Source organism: Echiichthys vipera, assembly GCF_963691815.1.
Source record: "Echiichthys vipera genome assembly, chromosome: 14".
Classification (NCBI taxonomy): Eukaryota; Metazoa; Chordata; class Actinopteri; order Perciformes; family Trachinidae; genus Echiichthys; species Echiichthys vipera.
The window spans coordinates 11,917,815-11,941,532 of record NC_139839.1 but is presented as its reverse complement, the minus strand read 5'-3'; the positions used below and the strand labels follow the sequence as shown (position 1 = coordinate 11,941,532).

General features: G+C 42.8%; 3 protein-coding genes across 3 annotated transcripts in view; all 3 read right to left on the bottom strand.

Moving 5' to 3' along the window:
• Window positions 1-8,563, bottom strand: part of LOC310956870 (clustered mitochondria protein homolog) — a gene marked incomplete at its 5' end in the record, with an annotated part of 14,223 nt that extends 5,660 nt beyond the window's left edge. Inside the window, 16 exons of the mRNA XM_083927245.1 lie at window positions 1-43; window positions 148-248; window positions 404-505; window positions 1,349-1,473; window positions 1,606-1,914; window positions 2,009-2,184; window positions 2,374-2,592; window positions 2,918-3,010; window positions 3,173-3,320; window positions 3,442-3,567; window positions 4,624-4,778; window positions 4,894-5,024; window positions 5,116-5,256; window positions 5,953-6,124; window positions 6,220-6,371; window positions 7,276-8,563. The exon at window positions 1-43 is cut by the window's left edge and continues 110 nt beyond it. Of these exons, the coding sequence (XP_083783371.1) occupies window positions 1-43; window positions 148-248; window positions 404-505; window positions 1,349-1,473; window positions 1,606-1,914; window positions 2,009-2,184; window positions 2,374-2,592; window positions 2,918-3,010; window positions 3,173-3,320; window positions 3,442-3,567; window positions 4,624-4,778; window positions 4,894-5,024; window positions 5,116-5,256; window positions 5,953-6,124; window positions 6,220-6,371; window positions 7,276-8,563 (3,481 nt within the window). The remainder of the gene's footprint in view (window positions 44-147; window positions 249-403; window positions 506-1,348; window positions 1,474-1,605; window positions 1,915-2,008; window positions 2,185-2,373; window positions 2,593-2,917; window positions 3,011-3,172; window positions 3,321-3,441; window positions 3,568-4,623; window positions 4,779-4,893; window positions 5,025-5,115; window positions 5,257-5,952; window positions 6,125-6,219; window positions 6,372-7,275) is intronic.
• A 4,166-nt stretch (window positions 8,564-12,729) lies between these two features.
• Window positions 12,730-15,306, bottom strand: LOC310956963 (coiled-coil domain-containing 92B-like). Its single transcript, XM_083927351.1, has 4 exons — window positions 15,204-15,306; window positions 14,772-14,920; window positions 14,619-14,666; window positions 12,730-13,476 (listed from the first exon to the last, which is right to left on the bottom strand). The coding sequence occupies exons 2-4, from the start codon at window positions 14,899-14,901 to the stop codon at window positions 12,767-12,769; spliced, it is 888 nt and encodes a 295-aa protein (XP_083783477.1). The 5' UTR covers window positions 14,902-14,920; window positions 15,204-15,306; the 3' UTR covers window positions 12,730-12,766.
• A 1,028-nt stretch (window positions 15,307-16,334) lies between these two features.
• On the bottom strand, window positions 16,335-23,315 carry LOC310957163 (F-box only protein 40-like). The gene is made up of 9 exons (XM_083927613.1): window positions 23,244-23,315; window positions 21,954-21,979; window positions 21,280-21,835; window positions 20,777-21,207; window positions 19,655-19,834; window positions 19,192-19,433; window positions 18,339-18,470; window positions 16,824-17,148; window positions 16,335-16,713 (listed from the first exon to the last, which is right to left on the bottom strand). Exons 2-9 carry the CDS (start codon window positions 21,954-21,956, stop codon window positions 16,501-16,503), a joined length of 2,082 nt encoding a protein of 693 aa, XP_083783739.1. The 5' UTR covers window positions 21,957-21,979; window positions 23,244-23,315; the 3' UTR covers window positions 16,335-16,500.
• Window positions 23,316-23,718: the final 403 nt, after the last annotated feature.

Sequence of the window (23,718 nt, the reverse complement as noted above, 5' to 3'; positions counted from 1 at the left end):
CTCCATCCATCGGCACTGCTGTGTGGTCGAGACAGTCCCTCAGCTACAACACACACACACACACACACACACACACACAGCAGCAGTGTAATTATAGATGTCATGCACATGTTAGATCTGAATGTTATCTCTTCACACAAGACTCACCACTGCTGGAATCTGATTGGACAGTAGAAAAGCAGCCGTGTCCCATAACAACTGTCTCTGCCTCTGAACCTCCTCAACACAATCAGAGGAGAAACGAACGCCTGCAGCAAAGACACACAGTTCAATTAGATTAAAAAAAAAAATTACATGACTTTTAGTGTGTGTGTGTGTGTGTGTGTGTGTGTGTGTGTGTGTGTGTGTGTGTGTGTGTGTGTGTGTGTGTGTGTGTGTGTGTGTGTGTGTGTGTGTTCAATACCTGGAGAGCAAACATTAGGATTGAAGCGGATGTCAAAGCAGCAGTCACTCACTGATCCCACGGCTTCACAAGCTTTCATAATCACACTTCTTCTCTGAGATTCTACAAAAGTAAAACATGAATGCATTATTAATCGACACACAATCAAACAGTCCTCTCCACTTTCCTCGGCCTCAAGCTTTAGTTTAACAATGAATATTTGCACATTGTGAGTGTCTGTGATATCATTTATTATTAACCTTTGAGATTGTTGAATGTAAAGTGCAATACAAATAACATTTATTATTAATTATTATTAACCATTATGAATTATTTTAAGTTAGCAGAAAGATAATTGTCAGTTTAACAGCTGTTCAATGACTTTTTATCGTATCACATGATCTTTATCAGCAGACCGAGTTTTCTTCTCATCAATATTGGCTTAAAAGCTGAGGTTTAAAGTCAATTTGCCGTTGCTAAATGGATCATGTGGTGGGATTTTTTTCTCAACTATATCCAAAGTCAAGGATGAACAGTGGTGGAAGAAGTATCCAGATCCTGATACTTAAGTAAAACTCACACTGTGAGAAAAAAGTATACATTCTGCATTCAAAATCTTACCTAAGTACGTAAGTATATAAAAGTAAAAGTATTTATAATTCATTATGCATCTGAATGACCCCTGATCACCTGAGTTCACCTCCTGGGCACTGCCGGGGTGCTGTTGAGCAAGGCCCCGAACCCCCAACTGCTCGGGGCACCGATCTATTTGGCAGCCCCCTCGCTCTGACATCCCTCCATTAATTGCATGTATATAGGCCCTGTTCGTGCATGTGTGTGTATTTCAGGCCTGTGTGTGTGTGTAACGTGAATAATATAATAACAGAGGGAAAAAATTGAATGACCTTGCGGGATTAATAAAGGAATTCTTCCTCTTCTTCACTCCACTTAGCTGCTCTTATTTACCCGTGTCTGTGGCTCGACCTCCAGTTCTCTGCTCACTGACCGGCTCTCCCCTCTGCTCCGTGGCTTTATCTTGTTTGTCCGGTTGGATGAGCCCCTCAGACACCATCTTCACATAAAGTTCATACCTGCAACAGAAAACACAAGATAAGAGGGATAAAGTACTTCATTTCCAAAGCTCAGTTCATCTTGCTGGTGTACAGTTACATGGTGGCTACATGTGTGTCCAGATATTCAGTTCCACATCTCCTCTTCCTCACCTGTGCTGGACGAAGGCCTCGATCAGCTCGGGTCTCAGGCTGGCCAAGCTGTGAGGGTGTCTCTGCGGGTAACCAAAGCTCTGACACTCCTTCGGCACCTCGCTCCTCTCCTCTGTCTCTGAGAACTGGAAGTTAAGGTCAGGGGGGAAGGTCCGGAGAAGGTCCAAGATGTAGGGTCTTCCGTCATTACCCAGGATGCCTTTGGTCTCGATGCCAGAGCAAAGCTCCACCGGGCTGTTGCTGTGGTCGAGCACCTGGTGACGCTGGATTCTTAGCGGTTTACTGGTTTTATCCAGAAGCTCCAGAAACCTAGAATAATGTTGAGAAAATTATAGGTTGCATGTTTGAACTTATACATCAATCAAACAATAAATACTTCCTGTTTGTTTTGAGTGTGTGTTACCTGGGGTGTGTAAAAACAGTTTTTCCATAGTCATTAGAGCCGTAGACTACGCTCTGCTCCTGATCTTTCTCCAGTATCCCAGGAACGATTGTCTGAGCGATAACACGGATGCCACGATAATCCACTACAGCTGTTCCAAGTGTGTGAAGCCCCTCTATGTCCACAGATGTGTATGCCTGTAGCAGAGCAACATACAACAACAATATTGTTCTTCCCTTTCAAATTTACACAATAACACCCTCACTAAACTATTGAATGTAATACTGTCTCTTCTGGAGCAAATAGACTGTTAAATGGGACAGATGAAACAGTAAATGCACCCCAAACACCTCACACCACCTGCAGGTGTTGCTGTGAAGATCTACCTGTGCTCCTCTCAGGTCACAGACGGCAGCAGCATGAGCAGCAGTGTTGCCTCCTAGTGGGCGGTAGTGCTCAGATATGTCGAATCCCAGGCTGAAGAACAGATTGTTCCAGATGAACATCTGCATGTGAGGCGCCTCCCCTGGGTTCAAGGGCATGACGTTACCGTCGATAACGGCTACAGCACCTTGCATTGCTGCAGCAACAAAATCACTGGTGGTCTGGATGGAGGGATAAAAATCTTGGTTAACACCTTTTCTCTTCCTTGACGCTATTAAAGAGCAACACAATCTAATCCAGAGCAGGAAGAGGAAGGAATATTCTGGACAGTTGTTTCATTAAGAAGATGTACAAAACACACGGTAAAGTGTCCTCTAGGAGTCAAAACGTGCAAAAGTGCCCTCTTCAGTGGCGAGGATGCGCTATACGTGCCCTTTTTTTCCATTTCGCCCCTGCCCTTCAAAAAATCTGTGCACGCCACTGAGTCCTGGTTACTGTTTCAGGGATGGTCTGAATTAGAAGATGTTAAGATATGTGTGGTCTCACCTTGAATATGCTCCTCTCTCTGTTCAGGCACTCCTGAAGGGACTTCCTAGGGAGTTCCCTGCATCCCTGCAGCTCTTCGTTCCAGTCCCGACTCTGTGGTCATAACACACAACCTACATATCAGCGTCACCTTCACGATCAGTCAGCCTCAGATGCACCATGAAACCATTGTTTTTGTGCATACATGCAGCATCTGTCATATGTCGTCATAATATAATTTTCTGCATTTCCCCTATTTCACTGTAAGTCTGCAACCTGCCCAGCTGTGTGCTCGTCCTGGCCCATGCGACTGGTGTGTGTCTCCTCTGCTCTGACACAGTCGAGAGTGTGATCTTCATGACGGGCGATCCAGGTAAACACCTGGAAAGGTCCTGCAATCCGCTCATAAGGGTGTTGCTGAACTCTGGATAACAGAAAGTGACAGAAAACATTTTTTTCTGTTATAGCAAAGTTTATACCAAGGTATTACCAAACATGATGTAAACTCTACTACTGTATAATAATGTTTTGTACAGTTTTCTCACCTCTTCTTCTGCAGAATGCTGAAGGTTTTCCTAAAAGCAGGGCTGACTTGACACAGCAGCTCGACTAGAGAGTGGCAAAGGATTTTGGGAACTGCAGGTTTAGGGTTGAAGTTGAAGGCAGTTGATCTGAAGCAGTCAGAGCATAGCACAAGGTGAGTCCAGGTAAAGTACTACTGTTCACATTGTACATAATTGTTGTCGGTTTACTGCTTTGGGGTCGGTGTTCCTCTATAAATACATGCGTTGAGTATCCACACAGTGTTTTTTCCTCTCCAATGAGGAAAGAAAAAAAACTAACGTTTTTTCAGGCCGCTTTGCTTTTTTTGTGCAGCTACTTGGAGCACTTCTAGTTTAAAATCTAGCATATAGATGTGGTGTCATCGCTGTTGCTCATTTTTAGCAATATATCCCAACAGAGACAGAAAAGTCCATTTCAGGGGGTGAGTGCTGTGCTTTCATCACCGTATGCTTTGTAAACTTGTTAGCTGTGTAGTCAGCCCTCTGTTCACATGCTTTAAAGTGCTGGGATAAAGCGCTCTCCATCACCCTGCTAGAGGTATTCTGCAAGAGAAAAATGCTATGTGGACACAGGAACTTGGAAGATATATAATATGTGAAAAAGACTGAGAGACTGCTAGCAAGGCCATAGACTTTGCACTCTTGAGCTAAATGCTAGCATCTAGCATCAACACAATGACGCTAATATGTCGACGTTAAGCAGGCAATAAACCCAAAGTACAGCTGAGGCAGATAGAAAATCATTCATTCATTAAATCATTCATTAGTTCAGTGATAATCCAAAGTATTGCACAAATAGCAACTTTGACCTGATTATGGCGCTGCATGAAAAGTTATGGGATCACCAAAATGATTATAATTCACCAAATTTCGTGGCTATTCATTTAGCAGTTGACAAGATCAGATACATCAAATGGAAACCATAAATGTCTGTAAAACATTTTGGGTAGCATTAGCAATCAATATAAGATATTTCTCAGGATAAGTGGAAACTTTGACCTGCTGCAGGTGCCCGTGGAAAGGTCAGGAGATCCCCAAAGTCATAAAGATTTGTCTTCTTGGAACCACAAATGTCTGTACCAGATTTGCCATGCAACAGTAGCTGCTAGCATTCAATCTCAGAGCTTGGCAAACTTGCAAATGGCTGAATTGTTTGACACTCACTGGTTGAGGTAGAAACCGCGTGTAGAGGATGTAATGTTGAGCTCTCTGTTCTCCATAGTCAGGACATTGAGGTACATTAAGTCTCCATGCATCTTCCTGTTTCCTGGTGGAGGGTTCCAGCTGCTCATGGTCAGAACCCGCAGGCACTGTAATGGCTGTAATGATACTTTCATAAAGTCCCACTGTTGCTGCACTATAACTTAACACACATTTCATTTAACGTTATATATTTAATCAGTTTATTTGCAACTACAGAAGCGGATCTCTCACCTTCCAGTCATCTCTGAGCGGCAGCAGTGGAGTAAGTGGTCGGTCCTTACATCCGGGGAGGATGTATTCTGGAGGGCTGCAGTCAACGGACGCCTTTTCAGAAGCTCTCCTATTCCCCACACAGTCACTGTCTGGAGGGATGAATATGGAAGTGAAAGGGTTGGATGATTACTGTCAGAAATGTTCAGACCGAACCTGATGTGAGGAGGTAATGGGAGTCACCTTTGTCTCCTCTGGTGTAAAAGGTGAGGTAAGAGAGTGAGCGGCAGTTCACTCCGTTGTACGCATCAGTGGGGTCAAGGCTCCTCAGAAGATCACGGACATGTCTGAGATGTAGACGAGCATCACGCACTGTGTAAGAATCTGCAACAAGGGCAGAGAAGATGCTTACAAAGTGTTTGATTTACACAAGATAAATAGAAAGGTTTTCCTTGTTGTAGTGTTGCATCAGTGATACAGATACAGTATACAGTATTAGTGTAAACTCTAAGTAAACAAGTCTTTGCCATGCAGTCCAATATAGTGAACATGATTTTAATTTAAAGATCCCATATTATAAAAAGTGAGACTTCCATGTCTTTGATTATAGAGCAGGTAGAGGTGCGTATTCAGAAAACTGTGCTTTTAAACCAGTCATCAGGACTTCTGTACAGTTGTGATGTCACAACTATATATAGGTAGAAAGTGCTACTACAGTGTCGTTACAGTCATTCCCCGGCTGCAATGACGATGCAGTGACGCCGAGAGCGCAGATGCAAGACCTGCAAAGTAGTAAGTATTGCACTAGATGCAGCTACAAGTGACTGTGGTTTGGTTGTGTGGAGTCATAAATTGTGTTGTTAATCTTCCTGGATGAAGGTATTTTCACCACATTTGCACAGTGTGATGAGTCTGTGAGTTTTGAGACATAGAGAGAGAGCACCTGTCTGAAACCTGAAGAGGTTAATAGCAGTTTGGATGAGAGGCCAACATCGTGCAGACTGAAAAGTTACAGATGTGACTGTAACATTGTTATCACAAAAACATGGCCTAAAGGAGAAAGAAAGAAAGGATGATTACCCTCCACCACCTTGATCAGCACTCTGTCCTGGACGCCCTGGATGGAGTGTAGCTCTGTGAGGCTGTCGAGCGTGACGCCTCCCACCTGGAGGGAGAAACATGTGCGGTGGCAGGTGATCTCGTGCTCCATCAGCACCTGATGCAGCTCCACTACCAACATCTGGCCTGACACCTGAGAGCGGAGGAGAGTTTGATTAGAGAGATTCAGAAAGACGTGAAGAGACAGGGAAGCAGCGTTAAGAAAATAATGACAGAGGTGCACAGAACCTGAAGCTCAAAACTTTCTGCTCCAGGAGGTTGAATTCTGACGGTAAAGTCTGTCTCTTGGAGATCAACTATGTCACTGAGTTTAGTCTTATCAGCATCAGATTGCCGTTGCTGATCATCCTCAGGGCTTTCTTCAACTTGACTTTGAGTCGCTGTTGACAACATAAGAGACAAAATAAAGGTGTGAGGATGTAAGGTGAGGTGAGGTGACTTGTTTAAGACGGCGGTGGAAACAGTGAGTGAGAGTTGGAGAGAGGAGTGGCAGGGAGAGTTTGTTGTGTTGGAAAACAGAAAGCGGTAGTGTCGTCTAAAATATTTTCAATGTTATGGCTGAAAACGTAGCTAATTTTGACAATGTAGATGAGGCGAGCCAGATACTTCTCCATGAGCTAGACTTGGTTAGAGACAACCAGACCGGATCAAGCAAAAGGTCAAAGAATGTGCTTTCCATAATGCTTTTAGAAAGGAATAAAAAAGTTTCCTTTTAAATTGAAAACAGGAAAGCTTAAATGTAAATGCTCAAATTGAAAGTTTTGATTCAAAATTAAATTAACACATACAAAAAATGGAAAGAGAAAATAAATTATTATCTAGTTTTTCCATTTTCCACTCTCCTTTACCCTCCATTTCATATTTAACATTTGACATTTGGCTTTTCACTTTTCTTTTCCAGATTTCCATTCCACAGTAGGCTATTATTTTCTCATTTTAATATCTAATTTCCTTTTTCTTATTATATTTTAACCATGCCCTGAATATCCTGAGTACTAAATCTCTTTTTAATTTTCCATTTCTACTACTCTCTCTACTTCTTTCTACTAAAATGATCCTCCATATCGTGATGTGTAAGCACGTAGAGCCTTTGAATATAGAATAGAATAGAATGACTTTAATGATCCCAGACTGGGAAATTATTTTGTAACAGCAGTAGTGGGTCAGCAAATAAAAACTTTGTACATAACATAAATATAATCCAATATATACATATCACGGCAGAAAGAATAAACCGAGAGAACAAACGAGAAAAGATGAACACAGTCAAATAAATCCACTCACCTTTGACATGTGGCGCTGCCAGAAACATCCTGTCGACTAAAAACAAGGTTTGCTTCCTCTCCGCGCCTTCCTCCTCCATCTTCTTTGCTGGCTCCTGACATTGAATATGCTGTGCCTTTAAATCTGTCTGGTCTGTGCTGTCCTCATTTATGTTTGTGTGGATAATGTTTACATTCAGATCTGACCCCACAGTCCAGGTCAGGTCTACACCACACTCAGCAGGTTCAAACTTCTCCACACTTTCAGGTCTGTCCATGCTATATTTTGTCTCCTGTGACTCAACTTTCTCATCCATATGGTTGTGTTCAGTCGACATCACTGACTCTTGTTCAGTGTTTTGTTCTTTAACAATCTCCTGTCCTGTCTCCGTCCAGGCAAAGTCCCTATTTTCCTGAGCAGCAACGGTATCCCCCTGCAACTTAAAGACATTCTCTTTATCAGTGTTAAACTCTTCTCTTAACTCTGTATTTTGTTCTGTTTCAAATGTGCACGCTATTGAAGTGTTGGTCGGTTCCTCGTGGGTGTGATTCTCTTTCAGTTCAGCTTTCTTGCCTATATCTCCAAAGGCCAGGTTGTTTTTCTCTGTCTGTCCTTCCGCCTTCTCTTGCACCTCAGCAAAAACATCCATGTCAGCCCAGGTGTCCATCATTTTCTTTTGCTTCTCCAACAGCGTTACAGTGAAAATATCCGAGTGTCTCTCTGGTGTTTGTGCCTCCAAGAGTGCATCTAACTGTCTCAGTGTTTCACCTTCTTCCACAACCATCTTTTTAGCAGTGCCAGTGTTTGTTGGTGCCTTTACTACTATCTTCATGGTCTCATTATTGCATGCAAATGATTCTGTTTGTGCCAGAACTTCTGGCTGTGACTCTGTCTGAGTCTGCACCCCCATACCGATCTGTGTCTCCACTTCTGTCTGTGTCTCGACCTCAGAAAACCCCCTGCTTCTCCACCTTTCGCTCCTCTCTTGTCCTTCATCCACCCTCACTCCCTCTTCCTCCTCGGACACCAGCAGACAAACCATCGGCTCCACCAGGGTTGCTTCCCCTCCCAAGTTGCTGCTTAGGATGATGTCAGGAAACAGGAAGTGCTCCGGTTGGAGAGCTGGGTTCGTCATGCCGGTGGAGACGGTTAACAGATCATCCTCCAAGTCGTCCGTCAGGCTCTGCGATTCACATTCACTGTCTTCGCTGGATAGCAGAGGGGATCTTTCCGCCTCACTCTGGACCGGTGCATCCTTACATTTGCAGTACTTTGACAGTGTGTGACAGTACTGGACTATGTTTCCCATGGTGCCTTTGTGCACCAGACAGCAACACTATTGTGCAGGTGGCCTAAGGGAGAAAAGATCATTATACATGAGTTATTTTATTCTGTTATAACGTTAGTTTTCCCAAATGATTCACAATCAAATTCTGCTTCTCAGCCTTGTGTTGATTTAATCGTTAAACCTTTAACACATGATTCATTTTGAAGTGAGCTTCTAAATATAAACTGGAAAAGGCTTTGTCACGGTCTCATGTGTGTGTCTGTTTGTATGGCATGAGGCATATGTGAATATAAGCGGGTAAGATCCTTAGACAACAGCTGATCACAGGAAGATTAGGAAGTGTTCCTGTGGTGGTGTCAACTTACAGAGAAAAGGACTGGAAAGCCTCGGAGACTAAAATCTCATCAGATGAACTCAGGAATGATGTTGGATATGTGGAAATCCTGGAACACAGATGAGAGGGAACGTCACGTAAAAAATACCTTAAAGTTACAGTTGTCTGGCTACTTAAAAAAAGTCTAAATCAAAACAGCAGGATGTTCTAAAGAGACTCACTTTGAATGTCTTTTTGTCTGTTTTTTTTACAAGCGTAACGCTCCTTATTCAAGCTTGCGGGATCACAAAGGTGCAGCACAAAATATGTGCATGCTTCTCAGACAACCAAAGAATAAAACAGCATCAATATGACATCAGTGTAATCAATGTATGGGCCCTACCAGCCAGTGTAGAGAGAGGGAGAGACTGCCAGCCTGTGTCATCTTCCAGACTCCTCTGTTGTTCCCTTCGCTGAAATGAGATAGCTGAGTCCCCCCAGTTTTTCCTCTACAGCAGGAGGCTCCCCTGCCCTTGCTGCGATTACACAAACTGTGTGCCAGTGCATGTGTGTGCGCCCTTCATGAGTGGAGAGCAGCTGTGAGAGAGCATTGTAGGCCCCTCTGTTCACACATGCACATCCACACAACAGTTTAGTAGCAGTCCAAGTCCAGAAGAGGGCAACCTCTCTGCCAGTCATGATGTAACTTCCTGCATTCACACCGTTCCATGCAGTCTCTATCAACCTTGAACATGAGCACGTGCATGAGGTTTATAAATAGCAGCAGGACGTCTGGCGCCTCTTCATATTTTGAAAATGACACAAGGCGTGACACAGCAAACCGCCCCTCCACCCCCCAAAATACAAGGTCCTGGAAACAAGCCTCTCCAGTAATTTGTGTCCGTTCCTCTTCACACAATTTCAGACACTAGCTTTCTGCACACAGCTCTCTGGTTGCCATGGCAGCGCTGCAGAGAGACATTAACATTCTGAGCACAGTCTCCAAGACAACTGTGGGAACGTTCTAGAATGGGACGCTTGCTAGGAGACAAGTTACACGTAGTCCGGGATACTGAATATATATGTTAACACTTTCTATGAAGACCTCCACCTATAGTGCTTTATGAGGGCATTTATAGTGAAAATGAATAATATGATGCTTCATGACTACACTCATCAACATGCATAATGTCTTCTGATGCTCTAGATCAGTGGTTCTCAAACTTTGTACATGGCGTACCACATATATCAGGCTCTGTCAAGTACCACCACTAAGACCAATGTTAAAATACAACAGCGTAGGCATACACTATTCAGCTATGGACAGGAAGATTTATTCCTAATCATAAGATTTATTGTAGACTGTCTTCGGCCACAGCCACACTGTATAGAGCAGGGGGTCAAACTCCAATTCACAGTGGGCCAAATTTAAAAACTAGGACAAAGTCGTCCCCCCCAAAAAAAAGACTGCAAATGTGCATGTTTTCCCCCCTCTCCAGATATTTAATGTTGCACATTTTCAGTGCACGTCCTTGTACTTGTCGTTGTGTTTCTTATGTTTTATTCTTTCGTTAACGCCATGGTGGCTCTGCAGACAAGACGAACAGGTCTTCACCTTCAGAAACAGATAATCTGCCTCGCATCTGTGTTGAAAGCTCCTGTTTTCCATCTTTATTTTGGCTGTTTTAGGGGAGGGGTGGATTAAGGTTGTCCGAGGAGACTGGTAGCATGGATGCTCGTGTTTGTTAACAGAAAAGTAGACGTGTATGTGCTTTATACTCAACGGCCAGCTCTCATAGAATCCTTAAAGTTCCACCAAAGAAAGCTTGAAGTACCACAGTTTGAGAACCAGTGCTAGAAATTACCAGTCCAAAAACATTAAAGATGTAACTTTTAATGATTAATACGCTCTATGGATACTCTTCTCTATTTATAACTAGAGGTTGACTGTTTTTAATACATTATGACTAGCTCTACTCACCTGTACACACATCAACAATCAGCTGTAGTAATGATGACTCACAGTGTGCTATTATAGTTCATGCACTACCATAAGTTATCATTGTTTGTGTAAAGTAAAGTGAATTACAGTTTGATGCATCTATAATAATGCATTCTTTATCATAACATTGCATTGTTGGTAGAAAAGCGTAATTCATTTTCATGCATTTAAAGTAGTATATGCTGCATCACAAGTGACCTATCCAGACCCATCAGTCGACCTCTATTTAATGACAAGGTTAATTTGTTCAATGCATCATCTACATTTTCTAAATCTAATCACAGTTAAACTAGTGGCCCATGTAGATCAGAATAATTGTTAATAACAATTACAGTTTTCTTTGGCCTTGTGTGTGTGTGAGCAATCATCTCCACAAGTGTCTGCATCGTCTCAGTGTGTTGCTGTTGCATGAGAGTAAATCTGTAGGGCAGAAAAAGACGCAGATTGCAGATGAAAGGACAGGAAGACTGTGGTTCATCACATTATTCCTGCACACCTCCTCAGAGTCCTCTGAACTCTCCACCCCCTCTCTTCTAATATTTCATCTGTCGACTGTAAAAGCTTAGAAAATTCAGTGTGTTTTTGTATTCTTTTAGTAGTGTAGCTGGTTTTGTTTACTTATTTGGCAACTGCAGCAATGCACACAGAGATGTGGCTTTATTTTGATCCCAGTCAGGGTTTTGGTTGCACTGCCACCCAGTGTAGGAGTGAACATGAAAGCTTATGGGCAGCACACTGCTCCAGATCCAGAAGTGGGCTGTTAACCATCCTGACAGGGTTATGTTGGTACTTAATTCTGGAGAAAGTTGCAATGTACAATTTAAGGCAGATTATTTGAGATTATTTTGATTAATTGATACATTGTTTGACTTTAAAACACCAGAAATGACGAATACAAACAAAAGAAAAATGTCCATCACAGTTTTCTAAAGCCAAAGGTGACGTTTTAAAATGTCAGTCGAAGCTTCAAAGATTTCTAGTTTGCAGTGATAAAAAAAACAGAAAACAGAGGCAATTTATGGTGTTTATGCTTAAATAATGACGTATATAATGGATTTATTGATCGCTGTAAATTGACTGCACGATTATTTGGCCGGTTGTTTCAACAAACAATAAAAAATGGTGTATAGATACAAAGAAAACCCCATTGGTCACAACATCTTTGGAGCCACACAGGCCTTTTTTTAAAGCACATATTTTGACATGTCATAGTAGGAAAAGCACAGGTGCAAATAATAAAATGAATGATGGCTGAATTCCACTTAACTGTTTCAGTTATTCTGCTGTCTGGCTCACTGTCACAGCGTACTGGGACACTTAAAAACGCGCCATCATCCTAATTACTGTTAAAAGTGACACGTAAGACAAACTAAAAACCTTTTAAACACTAAAAAACAGATCACAAGACACCAGAAATCCTTCTCTGCCATAGGCACATTGCATGAATTTAATAAAGTGCAAATCATACAAAATGTCCCTAAGCCTTCTAGAGTGACTTTTCCGAACCTGAATGCAGCTAGTGCAGTGAAAAAGCAGGTTGCCACGTCGAAGAGTACGGTGAAGGTGCTCACAGACTCTGAGGCAAGGCTACTAATTACAGGCCGTGATCAACTGTGTTAAAATCAAAAGGCATCCGTATGAAACACTTCCACTATCTTCCTTTCTTCTCGTTCTCAAAGTACACGAGGTACAATGTGACAAATTTGGTTAATACTCTGAAGTGGAGGTTTGATCACGCGCTCTTGTGCAGCTAACTTCTAAATATCTAAGTCACTTCCTGATATCTACAGACAATCACAAGGTTACATCTCTCTCTCGTCTGAAGCTTTTTTCTGGAATAACTGCGTCAGATGTTGGTTGATCTTGGCCCGAGACCTGCTGGAAGACAACTTTGTCATTTTCGTCCTCGTCACAGAGCAGTTTCTCCCTCTCCTGCTCCCATGTCCACCCTCCTGCGCACCCTGCTGTCCTCTATATCCTCCCACTCGTCCTCCATCCCCTCTCCATCCTGCGTTCTGATTGGTTGATTCAAGCGAAGGAGGCGGTATCTAAGCGGCACCAAAAAGAGGGCGGGGTCAGGCATGGGGTGTGGCCTCTGTGGTGATGTCACTCTCTCCTGAGGGACGCAGGCTCTGACCCTCTCCTCCCTCACGCTGACACGCCTCGCTTCTGGTTGGCTGGGAGATGCTGGAGGAGGCGGTGACAGTAGCCAGTCCGACCCCTCCCTTTCATAATCTTCCTCCTCCTCACCTTCTTCTTCGTCGTCCTCATCATCCTCTTCTTCCTCTTTCCCTCTGGGTTCCTCCTCTCCCTCTGCCCCAGGATCTTTGCTCTGCCGTTGCTGGAACAGTTTTAAGCGTGCCGTGTGGAGCTCGTGGCAGAGGGTCGTCGTGGTGACATTTTGGCGTTGCAGCTCGCGGCTCAGCAGCGTGATCTTGTGGCTGCGGCGCTTCAGTTCCTCCAGGAAAAGCCGCTCTTCTTCCCTGAGGCTCCTCCCCAGAGCTGAAGCCCGTGCCCTGCCGGCCCGCAGCTCTCCCCGTGCAACAACCATCATGCAGTGCTGGTCCTCCAGGAGACACTCTGCGGCCTCACAGCGTACTGCCAGCTCTGCTTCCTCCTCTGAGAAACATAAACACATACCGTACGGACTGAAGTAAACAGAAAAATACTGTAGAGTTGAGATTATTTTAATGTCATTACTCATCGTTTTTTTTCTATGCCCCATTTAGCTTCCATGTCATCCGCTCGATCAATCTTTCATCTATTCATTTTCATACATTTTTCTTTTCACTGTGTCATTCTGTGCTCCTTCACTCAGTGCAACCTGGCTGGATGAATAAAAAAACACAAATACAGTCATTTAACTTCTCAGTGGCGTACCTGGACCATTTTAAACAGGGGGGCCATGCTGGGGGCCACAATCAAGCATAACTGTTACACACCACCACCTCCCAAATAGGTTCTCCAAAAGACGAACGATACATTTATCCCAAATGCGTGATATAATAAATAATATTTCCCACAGTTAGGAGGGGGCATAGGGGGATCCCGGCTTAATATTACGGGAGTACTGTCCCCCCGTAGAAGCACCATTGCTCTCTGAGATTTAGACCTCATGTTGCAGAAAATAAGTTTGAAATCACAGTAGATGTGTCCCAGTTCAGGGGCTGCAGCCTTCTGAGGACGCGGCCTTGAGTCCTTTGAAGACCTCGAAGGGCGAACGGAGCAGTCTCTGAAATGAGGCAGTATATCGTCTATGGGGGATTTCCTGTTTGTGTCAACAGATGTTTCTGCCCCCTACCTAAACAATGAATGTTCTCAGAAAACGCTGGCCTCATCATGGACTAAAGCCAACTTTATCTCACAATACAAATATCAAGTACAGATCCAATACCAGTAGTGAACTAAAAACTAAGTCAGCGGTCTACTCTCTGACGAATGTAACTGGTTACATGATGGTAATTAGAAAGAAACTGCATTTAATGTAGATTACGTAAGGATGATAGTTGATCTGCTTCATAAAGTCGGTATCTGTGCCGATTCTGATCTTGCATATCGTATCAGTGCATTGCTACAAATAGAAAACAACATACTGTTAATAGTATAATTTATTTTTATGCATATGTATAAAAAGGTCAATTTGAGTTTACTGTAATAATTCTGCATCACGCCTCGTCTTTCCACTTCTATCGTGAGGTCCTCCCGAGCACAGCTTTCCTCTCCGTAACCTCCTCAGCTCATCTCCAGTTGAAATGTCTTACCTTTTGTGCTTCTGTCAGGAAACCTGGAGTCCAGCTCACAGCTTAGCTCTGCAGCGGAGAGGAGAAGAAGAAGAAGAAGCACAGCAGGCAGAGAGAGCAAGATGAGACAGGGTGATCAAATGACACACATCAGCAGGTCACCGGTAGACTGACCATGACAGCGCCTCTTCAGGTGTGTGATCTCCAGCTGCAGACCCGCCAGCATGGCCAGGTGCTCCTGCTTCAGGAAGGCGATGCCTCTCTCCACACTGGCCACCTGCTGCTCCAGCTTCCCTGCATCCATGGCTGCACCCCAACACCACCTGCACACAGATACAGGTAGCTGATGTCTTTGGATGAGGGATTTCCCAGTGCAGCTGTTGTGTACGTAATAAAATCGTTTTTATTTTTCAAGCTTGAGTGAAAAAACATCTTACTGAGAATTCCCCAAACATTTAAGACCCTTATTAGGTTATTCTCTAAGAAGCTTATTCGTAAAATGCCCACACTCTTTTTTATTGAATCTCATTCAGTTTCATTGCTTTCGGGTATCTGCACACTTGCTCAGTGTCTATCTGTGCATGCATCACTCTGACCGTGGCCTACCGTGATACTGAGGCGGTATCGTCTTCAGAGCGTCTCTCATGGATCCCCGTATCGCCCGCTATCTCTGTCCTTGATGCAGCAGAGATGGAAGAAAACAAAAGAGCCGTGCAAAAACGTCCCAGCGTGCAAAAGCGTCACTTTACGCGTTTCTCTTCTGTGCTTCAGGTGAGCTGTTTCACTGTTGCACCAGGCCGACGCTTTTTTCTTACAGTGTGTTGAATCCTGCTGCAGTCTGAGAGCCGAAATAACCTCCTCATAACCTTCTGCTTGTACGTGCAGTGCGGTGCGGTGCCGCTGCTGTATTCACAACAAAGCAGCCCTGTATGAGGGGTGATCAGTGCCACGAACCAGCAGCAGCAGCAGCAGCAGCAGAAGGAGGAGGAGGAGGAGGAGCTACATGCAAGTGATGCTACCTGCTGCTGCAAACAAGGATATTTCTGTATTCCTCAACAGGATACAGAACTAAAGTGTTTTTAGAGTTGTTGTTCATTAGTGTTTTGGAAAAGTGAATGTATCATATGACGTTATATATTACAGTCAGTGGCAGAATAATAGTTCTGATGATGTAAATAACAGTAGTGGGAAAATATGTACTCTATGCAAAACGTACTTCAAGTATTTTAAGTGTATGGTGTTGATTAGCAACACTCTAACATAGCCGAAAATATAATAAAATAAATTCATATAAAAAACACTTTCTCTCTTGTTTCAAAGACGTTTTTGCAATTTTTGTGCCTTACCTTCATGCTTGATTATTATTATTGTGTCACTTTGGATTAAAGTGTCACCTTAATGAATATAATGTAATGTAAAAGGTGGCAGCAGTATTAACTACTTGTTATACTGTTTGGTATTTTAATCAGTAATGATGCACTGTATTTTATCAAGAGAGCACAATATGTTAAATCCCAATTTACAAAGTAACTTGCAACAATAACTGTCAAACTAATGTGAATAAAAAGTACAACATGGAGGGAAACATTTTGGTTTCATCAACTAAATGATTGGTACATTTCTGCAGCTGTAATTCTATCATATCTTTTTAAAGAATCAGAGTAATTTTCATATAAATGTGTTTGTATAAGTGCATTTATTCTATAATAATCAGCATTAGGTAGTTTAAACAGAAGAAAAGTAACTGCACATGTTCAGGTTTATTTTATTTGCGCTGTGAGAATACTTTGTGACATGTTGGTCATAAGACATCGTCCCATAGATGTGCAGTGTAATCTGCCCTCAGTGTTAAATAATACACAAATAAAGCCCTGACACAGCGGGCAGAATTAAAATATTTTTTTCATTGTTGCCATCTGTTTCCTGTGAAATGCTTGACGAGGCTAAGTCTCTCCTGGCTGCACTCCTGTTTGTCACTCATGCTGGGGAGGGGAACAGGCTCGCTGTGCAGAGAGGTCTCGTAGTATGGACAGACTTTCAGATGAGCAGATATTGGAGGGACGTCCGCCATATGCCACGATTCCACTGAAGAGAAGAGGGGACTGAACTCCCACACCTGGAGAGAAACAGGAGGACAGTAAAAGGGAAAAGTACACAGTTAGTAAGGGATTCATTTTTACAAAACACTGAAGTGATGGATCAGACGATTTAGTGCGTATATCTCACAGGTTTGGCCGTCCACTTGGCTCCTCCGTGTGAGCAGGTCTTCTTCTCCCAGCGGAGGGTGACCATCCCTCTCTCCTGCAGCTGAGAGGAGCACACCTGCCTCATCAGCTGGGACACCAGAGCCAGCTTGGACAGGGACAGACTGTCCAGGAAACTGGCCATGTGGCACAGCACCTCGTAGGGAAGCGAGCTCAAAGAGTCCTCTCCTCCTCCTCCTCTCTTCCTCTGAGTGGCAGAGGAGCGCTCTGAGCTCCTGGTCTGCTTGGAGGCGTCACCTAATGAGGCTTCAAGTGTTGGACGCAAGTTAAAACATCTCAGCTGCTTACTGTCGGGAAGAAAATGAAGATTTCATTCACCAAAATAAGCAATATGAGTCTCCTAACTTTATCTGTTTGTGTCCAACTTTAAGACTGTTTCTTTACTGTGTCAATAAGTGCGAGCAGGTCAAAACCTTCATTGAATTGTGCAACTTTGTGCACACAACATCGACATTTTACCAGCTCTTAAGTTAATATGGTGAGCTTGTTAGTCTGCAGGTGCTTAACAGGTGAAACAAAGCTAACAGGAGACTCAGGAAGATGTCAATCAATCACAGTAGACACACCCACACAGACCTGATTAAAGGTCTAATCAACTAGTTAACTGAAAACACCTGTGTGGGTGTTAAGGGGCTTTAAAGGATGTACTAACACTTCGTATATAACTGTGCTTTGTTCTTTTTTTGTCACCTTTCAGTGTACTTGAGTACTAAATACTTCTTAAAATAAACTTAGACCAAGTGCACTTTCTGTAAGTATATTTAAATACGTACAATTAAAGTGCACCTAAAAAAGCATACTAATAGTGTATTATAAAGTACTTGAAAACAAGTATATTTTCCGTAAATCAACTTATTTACCTGTATTAGTATCAGCAATTTAGCAAGTAAAAGCATATTTGAAATAACTTTTGTATTATTAAATTACTTTTCTAATAATAATAATAATAATAATAATAATAATAATAATAATAAGGTTTACAGGACAAGGTAACTCAACTCCAACCCATCCTTAATCTAAAACCACTCCTACCTTTCAATCAATTTACTGTGTAGTGTAAGATTTGTGATGTAGTGTGTGGCCTTTGTCCTGTCCCTTGTGTATTGTGAAACTTCTTTTATCGCCTGTCTTGGCCAGGACCCCCTGGGAGAAGAGTTACTGTAACTCAGTGGTTAAATAAAGGTTAAATAAATAAATAAAGAAAACAATATTTTTTGACTTGGGCAGGCAGTGCACTTAACGCTGTAAAACTTAAAATTGTTAACAGCACACGATGCTGAGACTCGGTATGAATCATTCTCCGGAGGCTCGTCACTAAGAGCAACCTCTTCCACATTTTCACATTGTCATTTAAAACAATGTCACTATGAAAACACAGATTATGGCCCCTTTAAAATTTCATGCAAATGTTAAAAATAAAATGGTAGACCTAAATCCAATATTGTAATACGGACTGATGAGTGTGAAACATGCTCACTCGTAGGAGACGGTGGCTTTATGTGTGGAGGGATGAAACCTCCTCTGGCTGTAGGTGCATCCCAGATATGACAGGGGGCATCTCTGCTCGAACCATCCGCTCAGACTCGTCTGGATGTCACTGTGGACGTTCCTGGAAAGACGAGGATGATTAATACACTTGGTTGCATCTGTATGGTAATCCAACTGTGTAAATCTCAGTCCACAAGTCCACATTTGATACTTTAATGTTCTTGGTAAAGACTAGACACGTGTGACAGGAGTAAAGAGGTCAGCAGGGTGAAACCAAGCCCCCACCACAGCGACTTCCTGGTTGATCCAATAAGGAAGTGCCAAAAACTGCAGTTCACTGAGTGGCCACTAGGGGCAGGTTTCACAATAATGCAGTTTCTCATTGACTTCCATGTTAAATAGGCCGTTTTCACAGCATAATTAAACCTTTTTAAGGCCTGGTACAAAAAAACATTCTAGTCTGCATGTTTAGGTCATGTCTCCATGACAACACTCAGAGGGTTGAATTTTTTTGTACCAGGCTAGTTTTTATTCTATTGGAGGTTAAAGTTTATGAATAATTAGGGGCACGGCCTCTTGAGTGACAGCTAGCTACTGGCCCTCACATCTCCTCGGAGGTAAACGTCAGCCAGATGGGCGTATCTCCCTCCCCCCAACGTCACATACATGCCCTTTTTTGGTAAGAGGAAATGAGACGCAGTCAAAGTCTGACAAGATGCCGACTCCCGTAGGCGAGGATGGTTGGCTCATGTTGAGAGAACGGATCTCGACGGGTATGCTACGACCATTCTTTATACAGTCTATGTGTCGAACACACCCACATCACTCATGTTCACAGACACCTGAAATGTGTGGCGAACTCTCTGCGGTGGAAGGTGTGACCGCAGTGGAAGCTGAAGACACAGCTGGCTCTGCTGTGTCTGCCGCTCACTCTCTCTGACTGCAGCTCAAGGCGAAGCTTCAGCGGTCTGTCCACCACCACCTCAGTCAAGGTCGCCTTCGCTTTAAAAGGAGCCGCCCGGAACCAGTTAGTCTGCGTTCCCTCGTCGACATAAATCCCATCGGCTGCCTTTAACTCGCTGATCTGCATGGAAACCAATCGATCACAGTACCTGATTTCAATTCGAGTTAAAGGATCATATCGTTGTTGTTCAAGAGTCTCACAAAAATGGTTGTACTAAAATGTATCTACTCAATAAATTAATTTGAATGAAGAATAAATGTTGGTTGGCTGGTACTGCTCCATTTTCATCTCCCTCACTTTTGATATTTCTCTATTTACACTCTCTTAAATGTCTGACTGACCTTGTGACCCCTGACCTCCTTCTCAGCGTAGCCCAGCACGGTGGCGGCTGCTTCATCACTGAACCAGTCCTCTTCGTTGACACTGAGGTCCGATGTGTCCACGCCACGAGGCTCGCTCGGAGGCTTTGTCGTGTCGTACTGATGAATCCGCCGCCCGCTGTAGTGATAGCTGTCAGGAACCTTTCAGAAAGAAATAATTAATACATTACATTAGGATTGTTTTTGTTTTTTTCCTGTGTTCAGGACTAAGAACAGGTCAAAAAAATGTTTTGGCAGATAACTTTCTTTTGGCAGGATCATTTTTCTACATTTTTTTGTAGGTGTTTTTCCATCCAGCTTTGTAAAGTGTTTGTTGTTGTAATACTCGTTTCAGCCACAAGAGCGTGGTGAGTATTACAACAACAAAAGGATAAATAGGACAGATCATCTTGGTAAAACATTTTAAAACATTTAACCTGTTCTTAAATCATAAACTTAAGGAGAGAAAAAAATCTAATTTGCCTCTCATTGCTTTCATACAATACAAGACCGTATAGTAAACACATGTTTTATAAATAGTTACTAGGTCAGGTTCACTGCAGTAGGTTGTGTTGATGCTTATTTTTAAAACAACTTTATGCTCACAGAGCGGAGTGCAGTTGTATCTGGATGCAGTGCCTCCTGGCTGCTGTAGTTTTCACTTCACTCTGAAAGTTGTCACTTCACTTGCATCCAATACTGATTTAATTTTGTCAAAAAGTGGCTGAAGGATTTGGAGATATGTTACCAACCAACTGCGAGGTTTAAGGCGTGTGTATTAAATATATGCATTAAACAGAACTGAGCAGAGCTGTTAGCAAAGAGACATTTAATTAATCAAAGATGATACAAATTAAAAGTGAAGCAGTTCATTTGTTGAAAAACACAACTGTAGAAATGCTAAAAGTAAATTGATTTTACTAAAAAAAGGTGTGATGCACGTAATAAAATTGAGTTAATGTAACTTTTACATAACCTACAAAAAAAGAGTAGGTGATACATGCAACTGTCTCGCCTGATAATCTGATACGAAAAGTTGCCTTTACTTTTCCAAGTGGCTAAAACAGGATCTTTTTTTTTATCAGTGTACTTTGAACTCATCACCTTGAAAGAGCGCAGCGTCTGCACTGGGATTGGCTCCAGGCTGCCGTACACAAAGTCATCCTCCCTCGGTGTACAGGCTTTGATTTTTCCAAAAGTGATCAGCATGCGCCCGTGGTGTACCATATACATGTTGTACTCCTGCGGGGTGAGCTCCTGCCCCAGGCGCTCCAGGACCCCCTCCTGCCACGGGGCATGGCCTGTCTTACTTGTGTCCGCAGCCGCAGCATCTTTCTCTTTGTCCTTGTCCTCTTTCTCCTTCAGCTTCTCACAGGGCTTTGGGGTTTCTTTGGGTTTGTCGAGGTTTGCCTGAGCGACTTCACAGCCGCCTCTATCCATGCTGAACATCATCTCAAACAGGTTGTATTTCTCTATGTTTATGCCTGAGGTTTGCCCCACGTTGTTCTCTGCAGTCTCTTCAACGACATTACTCTCTACAGGTGAGGAAAGAACAGACAGGGGATTACAACAACATACTGTCTGTGTTTAAAATATATGTGTTTTACCTTCACTGTTGTCTGTGACACCATTGAGAGGCCCTCCTATTGCCGCCTCCTCTTTCTTCTCCTCCTTTATTTCCTCCTCTTCTTCCTCCATCAGCTCTGGAAAGAGAGGCTTCAATGTCAGGCGGCCATAGAGCTCTGACTGATCCACCAGGGCCATGGCCAGATCCAGAGGCTCCTCCTGCCCCTCGTTTTCCTTCAGCACGTTCTCCAGCAGGGCTTGGTTGCCGTGTGGGTTTGTGTCATCAGTCGGCCACCGGAGCCACTCCGCGGAGCAACACACCAAACTGGCCGGACACACCTGGAGGTGAGCTGCCTGCGAGGAGCGGGGCAGGCGGAGAGGGCATCCATGCTCTGCATTGAGGCAGGGCACCCTCACGTTAGGGCAGAGCAGCAGGTGATCCTCCTCCTTGCACAGGTGGAATAGAGCTCCACAGAGCAGGCGGCAGGGGATGAGCGCACAGCACACAGAGGCCTCCACCTGAGCCCTGCAGCGCCGGCTGTAGCAGGAATCACAGTGGACATGCTGTCGCACCCTGGAGGCTCGAGCACGCTGACTCTGATGGGATAAGAATGAAAAGGAAAAACATAGACATACAGCATATTAAACGTGATACATCAGGGCTGTATTATCTTTATTTCAACTCCAAGATTTACATCTGGAGAGTCCGTCTCACCATAAAGGACGCTGAGTCAGAGTTTCCTGCAAGAAAGATACAGACAATTGACACAGATTCATGCTTTAATCTGCAGCCTCAGCCCTAAATAGATGTGTCCTCACAAATCTATTAGGAACACTATTACAAACACTATAATACATTGTCTGTGTCTGTCCCTTCATCTTGATGGTTTTGGTCTTCCTTATTTAATGATATACACTGGAAGAGAGAGTTTGTCATCTACATCTTTCACTGTCTATAGAAGAAACATAAAACAAATATTGTAATAAATGTTGAAGCCAAACAGTTGATTATGAGTTGTTTGTTGATTGTTTAATATTTAAATAATTAATTACTAATAATCATGAATTTATGCTGGGTAGTTAAGGATAATTAAAAATGAAATAGAGCAGCTGCAGATGTATATCAGCTGTGCTCTTTCTAGGAGCTGTGTTTTGTCCAGGTATGCAGTCGTTTTACAACAGATCAGCCACCGGAAAGAAATCAATGCAACTGTCTGTTAAACCAAGGAATAAACAACCTAGAAAACAAAGGAAAAGATGTGATTATTGAGCGTGTCTAGCAGCGCCGGGAAACCTTAAGGAAAAGTATTGCAGTTTTAGTGTTGATGTGATGAAATAACATATATTTTTTCCCTTTAATCATGTGGGAAAAAAGCATCTTAAGTTAAAAAAACAAAGAAACTATTAAGAACGTTAAGTTATTAAATGATTATAATGTTTAGTTTTCTGTTGTCTATATGCTTGTTTGTCCTTTATGAGATCCATCATCACGGGCCACATGTGTCATGTTATTATGAAGCTCCTTCCTGTTTTATTGGAATACTGTCATGTCTGTCAATACTGTCACAGAGGCCTGTCATGGTGAAATTATTCAATAGTTTTCAAGAGTTTTAGGGCGAGTTGCATGTTTTTCAGGCTCTCACACTCTCAGATATATACTGCGACCCTTCAGGTTGAACCAGTATATATAGAGAGAGAGTTATAGGTTTATTAAGTATTTTTCACCGACGGCTTGAAGTTTTCCAAAGCCCTCTTACAAAAATGCATTTAAATATCCATGTTTGTCTTACTGTGAAATGGAAAGCTGATGTTCAAAATGAATTGTAAACTACAAGCGCATTGTTCAGGTAGTAACAATAATCAGGCAAGCACCAGAAGCACCAGAAATATTTAACTTCAACAGTTTTATAACATGTCTGAGTTGTTTCAAAGTACTGCTAATGATTATATTACAGATGAAGTATTTCAACACATTCGCAACAGGATCAAAGCTCAAAAATCTCACCAAGGTGCCCTTGAAGACGTGTTACTTTCTCCTCGTTTTATAAAGCTGCTTTCAGTCCCTGCGTTCTTTGAACTGGCAGGTTAAAATTAGCCAAGCACAGCAAGCATGAATACCCCCCCCCCCCCCCCCCCCCCCACACACACACACACACAGACACACATTCTGCAGTGGATTCAAGCCAAACATAACCCAATTTAAAAAAACAACTTTAATTAATGAATGTTTCCTCCAGAGAAAGAATAAATAATAATATCCTGTTGGGATGAGATAAAACACACAAACTGACACTATTTTGATTTAATCTCCACTAGAGGACACTGTTTGGATATCAAATGAGATTCATTTTGCCCTCTGCAGGTAGAAATTAATTGCATTCAGCACCACAATATGAATCAGAGGGAAGAAGGTGAGAGAGATTTCTTGATGTTAAGTCTCTGAGGGGGCTGGTAACCTAAACCATGTCTCTGACCACCTG

What these genes read in the sequence shown, in the direction of transcription:
- LOC310956963 (XM_083927351.1), bottom strand. Translation starts at nt 14,901, where the DNA reads ATGGATGCAGGGAAGCTGGAGCAGCAGGTGGCCAGTGTGGAGAGAGGC. An exon ending in CCTGAAGAGGCGCTGTCATG is followed by an intron (nt 14,667 to 14,771) that starts GTCAGTCTACCG and finishes TCTCCGCTGCAG; the next exon opens with AGCTAAGCTGTGAGCTGGAC. An exon ending in TCCTGACAGAAGCACAAAAG is followed by an intron (nt 13,477 to 14,618) that starts GTAAGACATTTC and finishes TATGTTTCTCAG; the next exon opens with AGGAGGAAGCAGAGCTGGCA.
- LOC310957163 (XM_083927613.1), bottom strand. An exon ending in TGTCACAGACAACAGTGAAG is followed by an intron (nt 21,208 to 21,279) that starts GTAAAACACATA and finishes CCTCACCTGTAG; the next exon opens with AGAGTAATGTCGTTGAAGAG. An exon ending in AAAGCCACCGTCTCCTACGA is followed by an intron (nt 17,149 to 18,338) that starts GTGAGCATGTTT and finishes TCTTCCCGACAG; the next exon opens with TAAGCAGCTGAGATGTTTTA.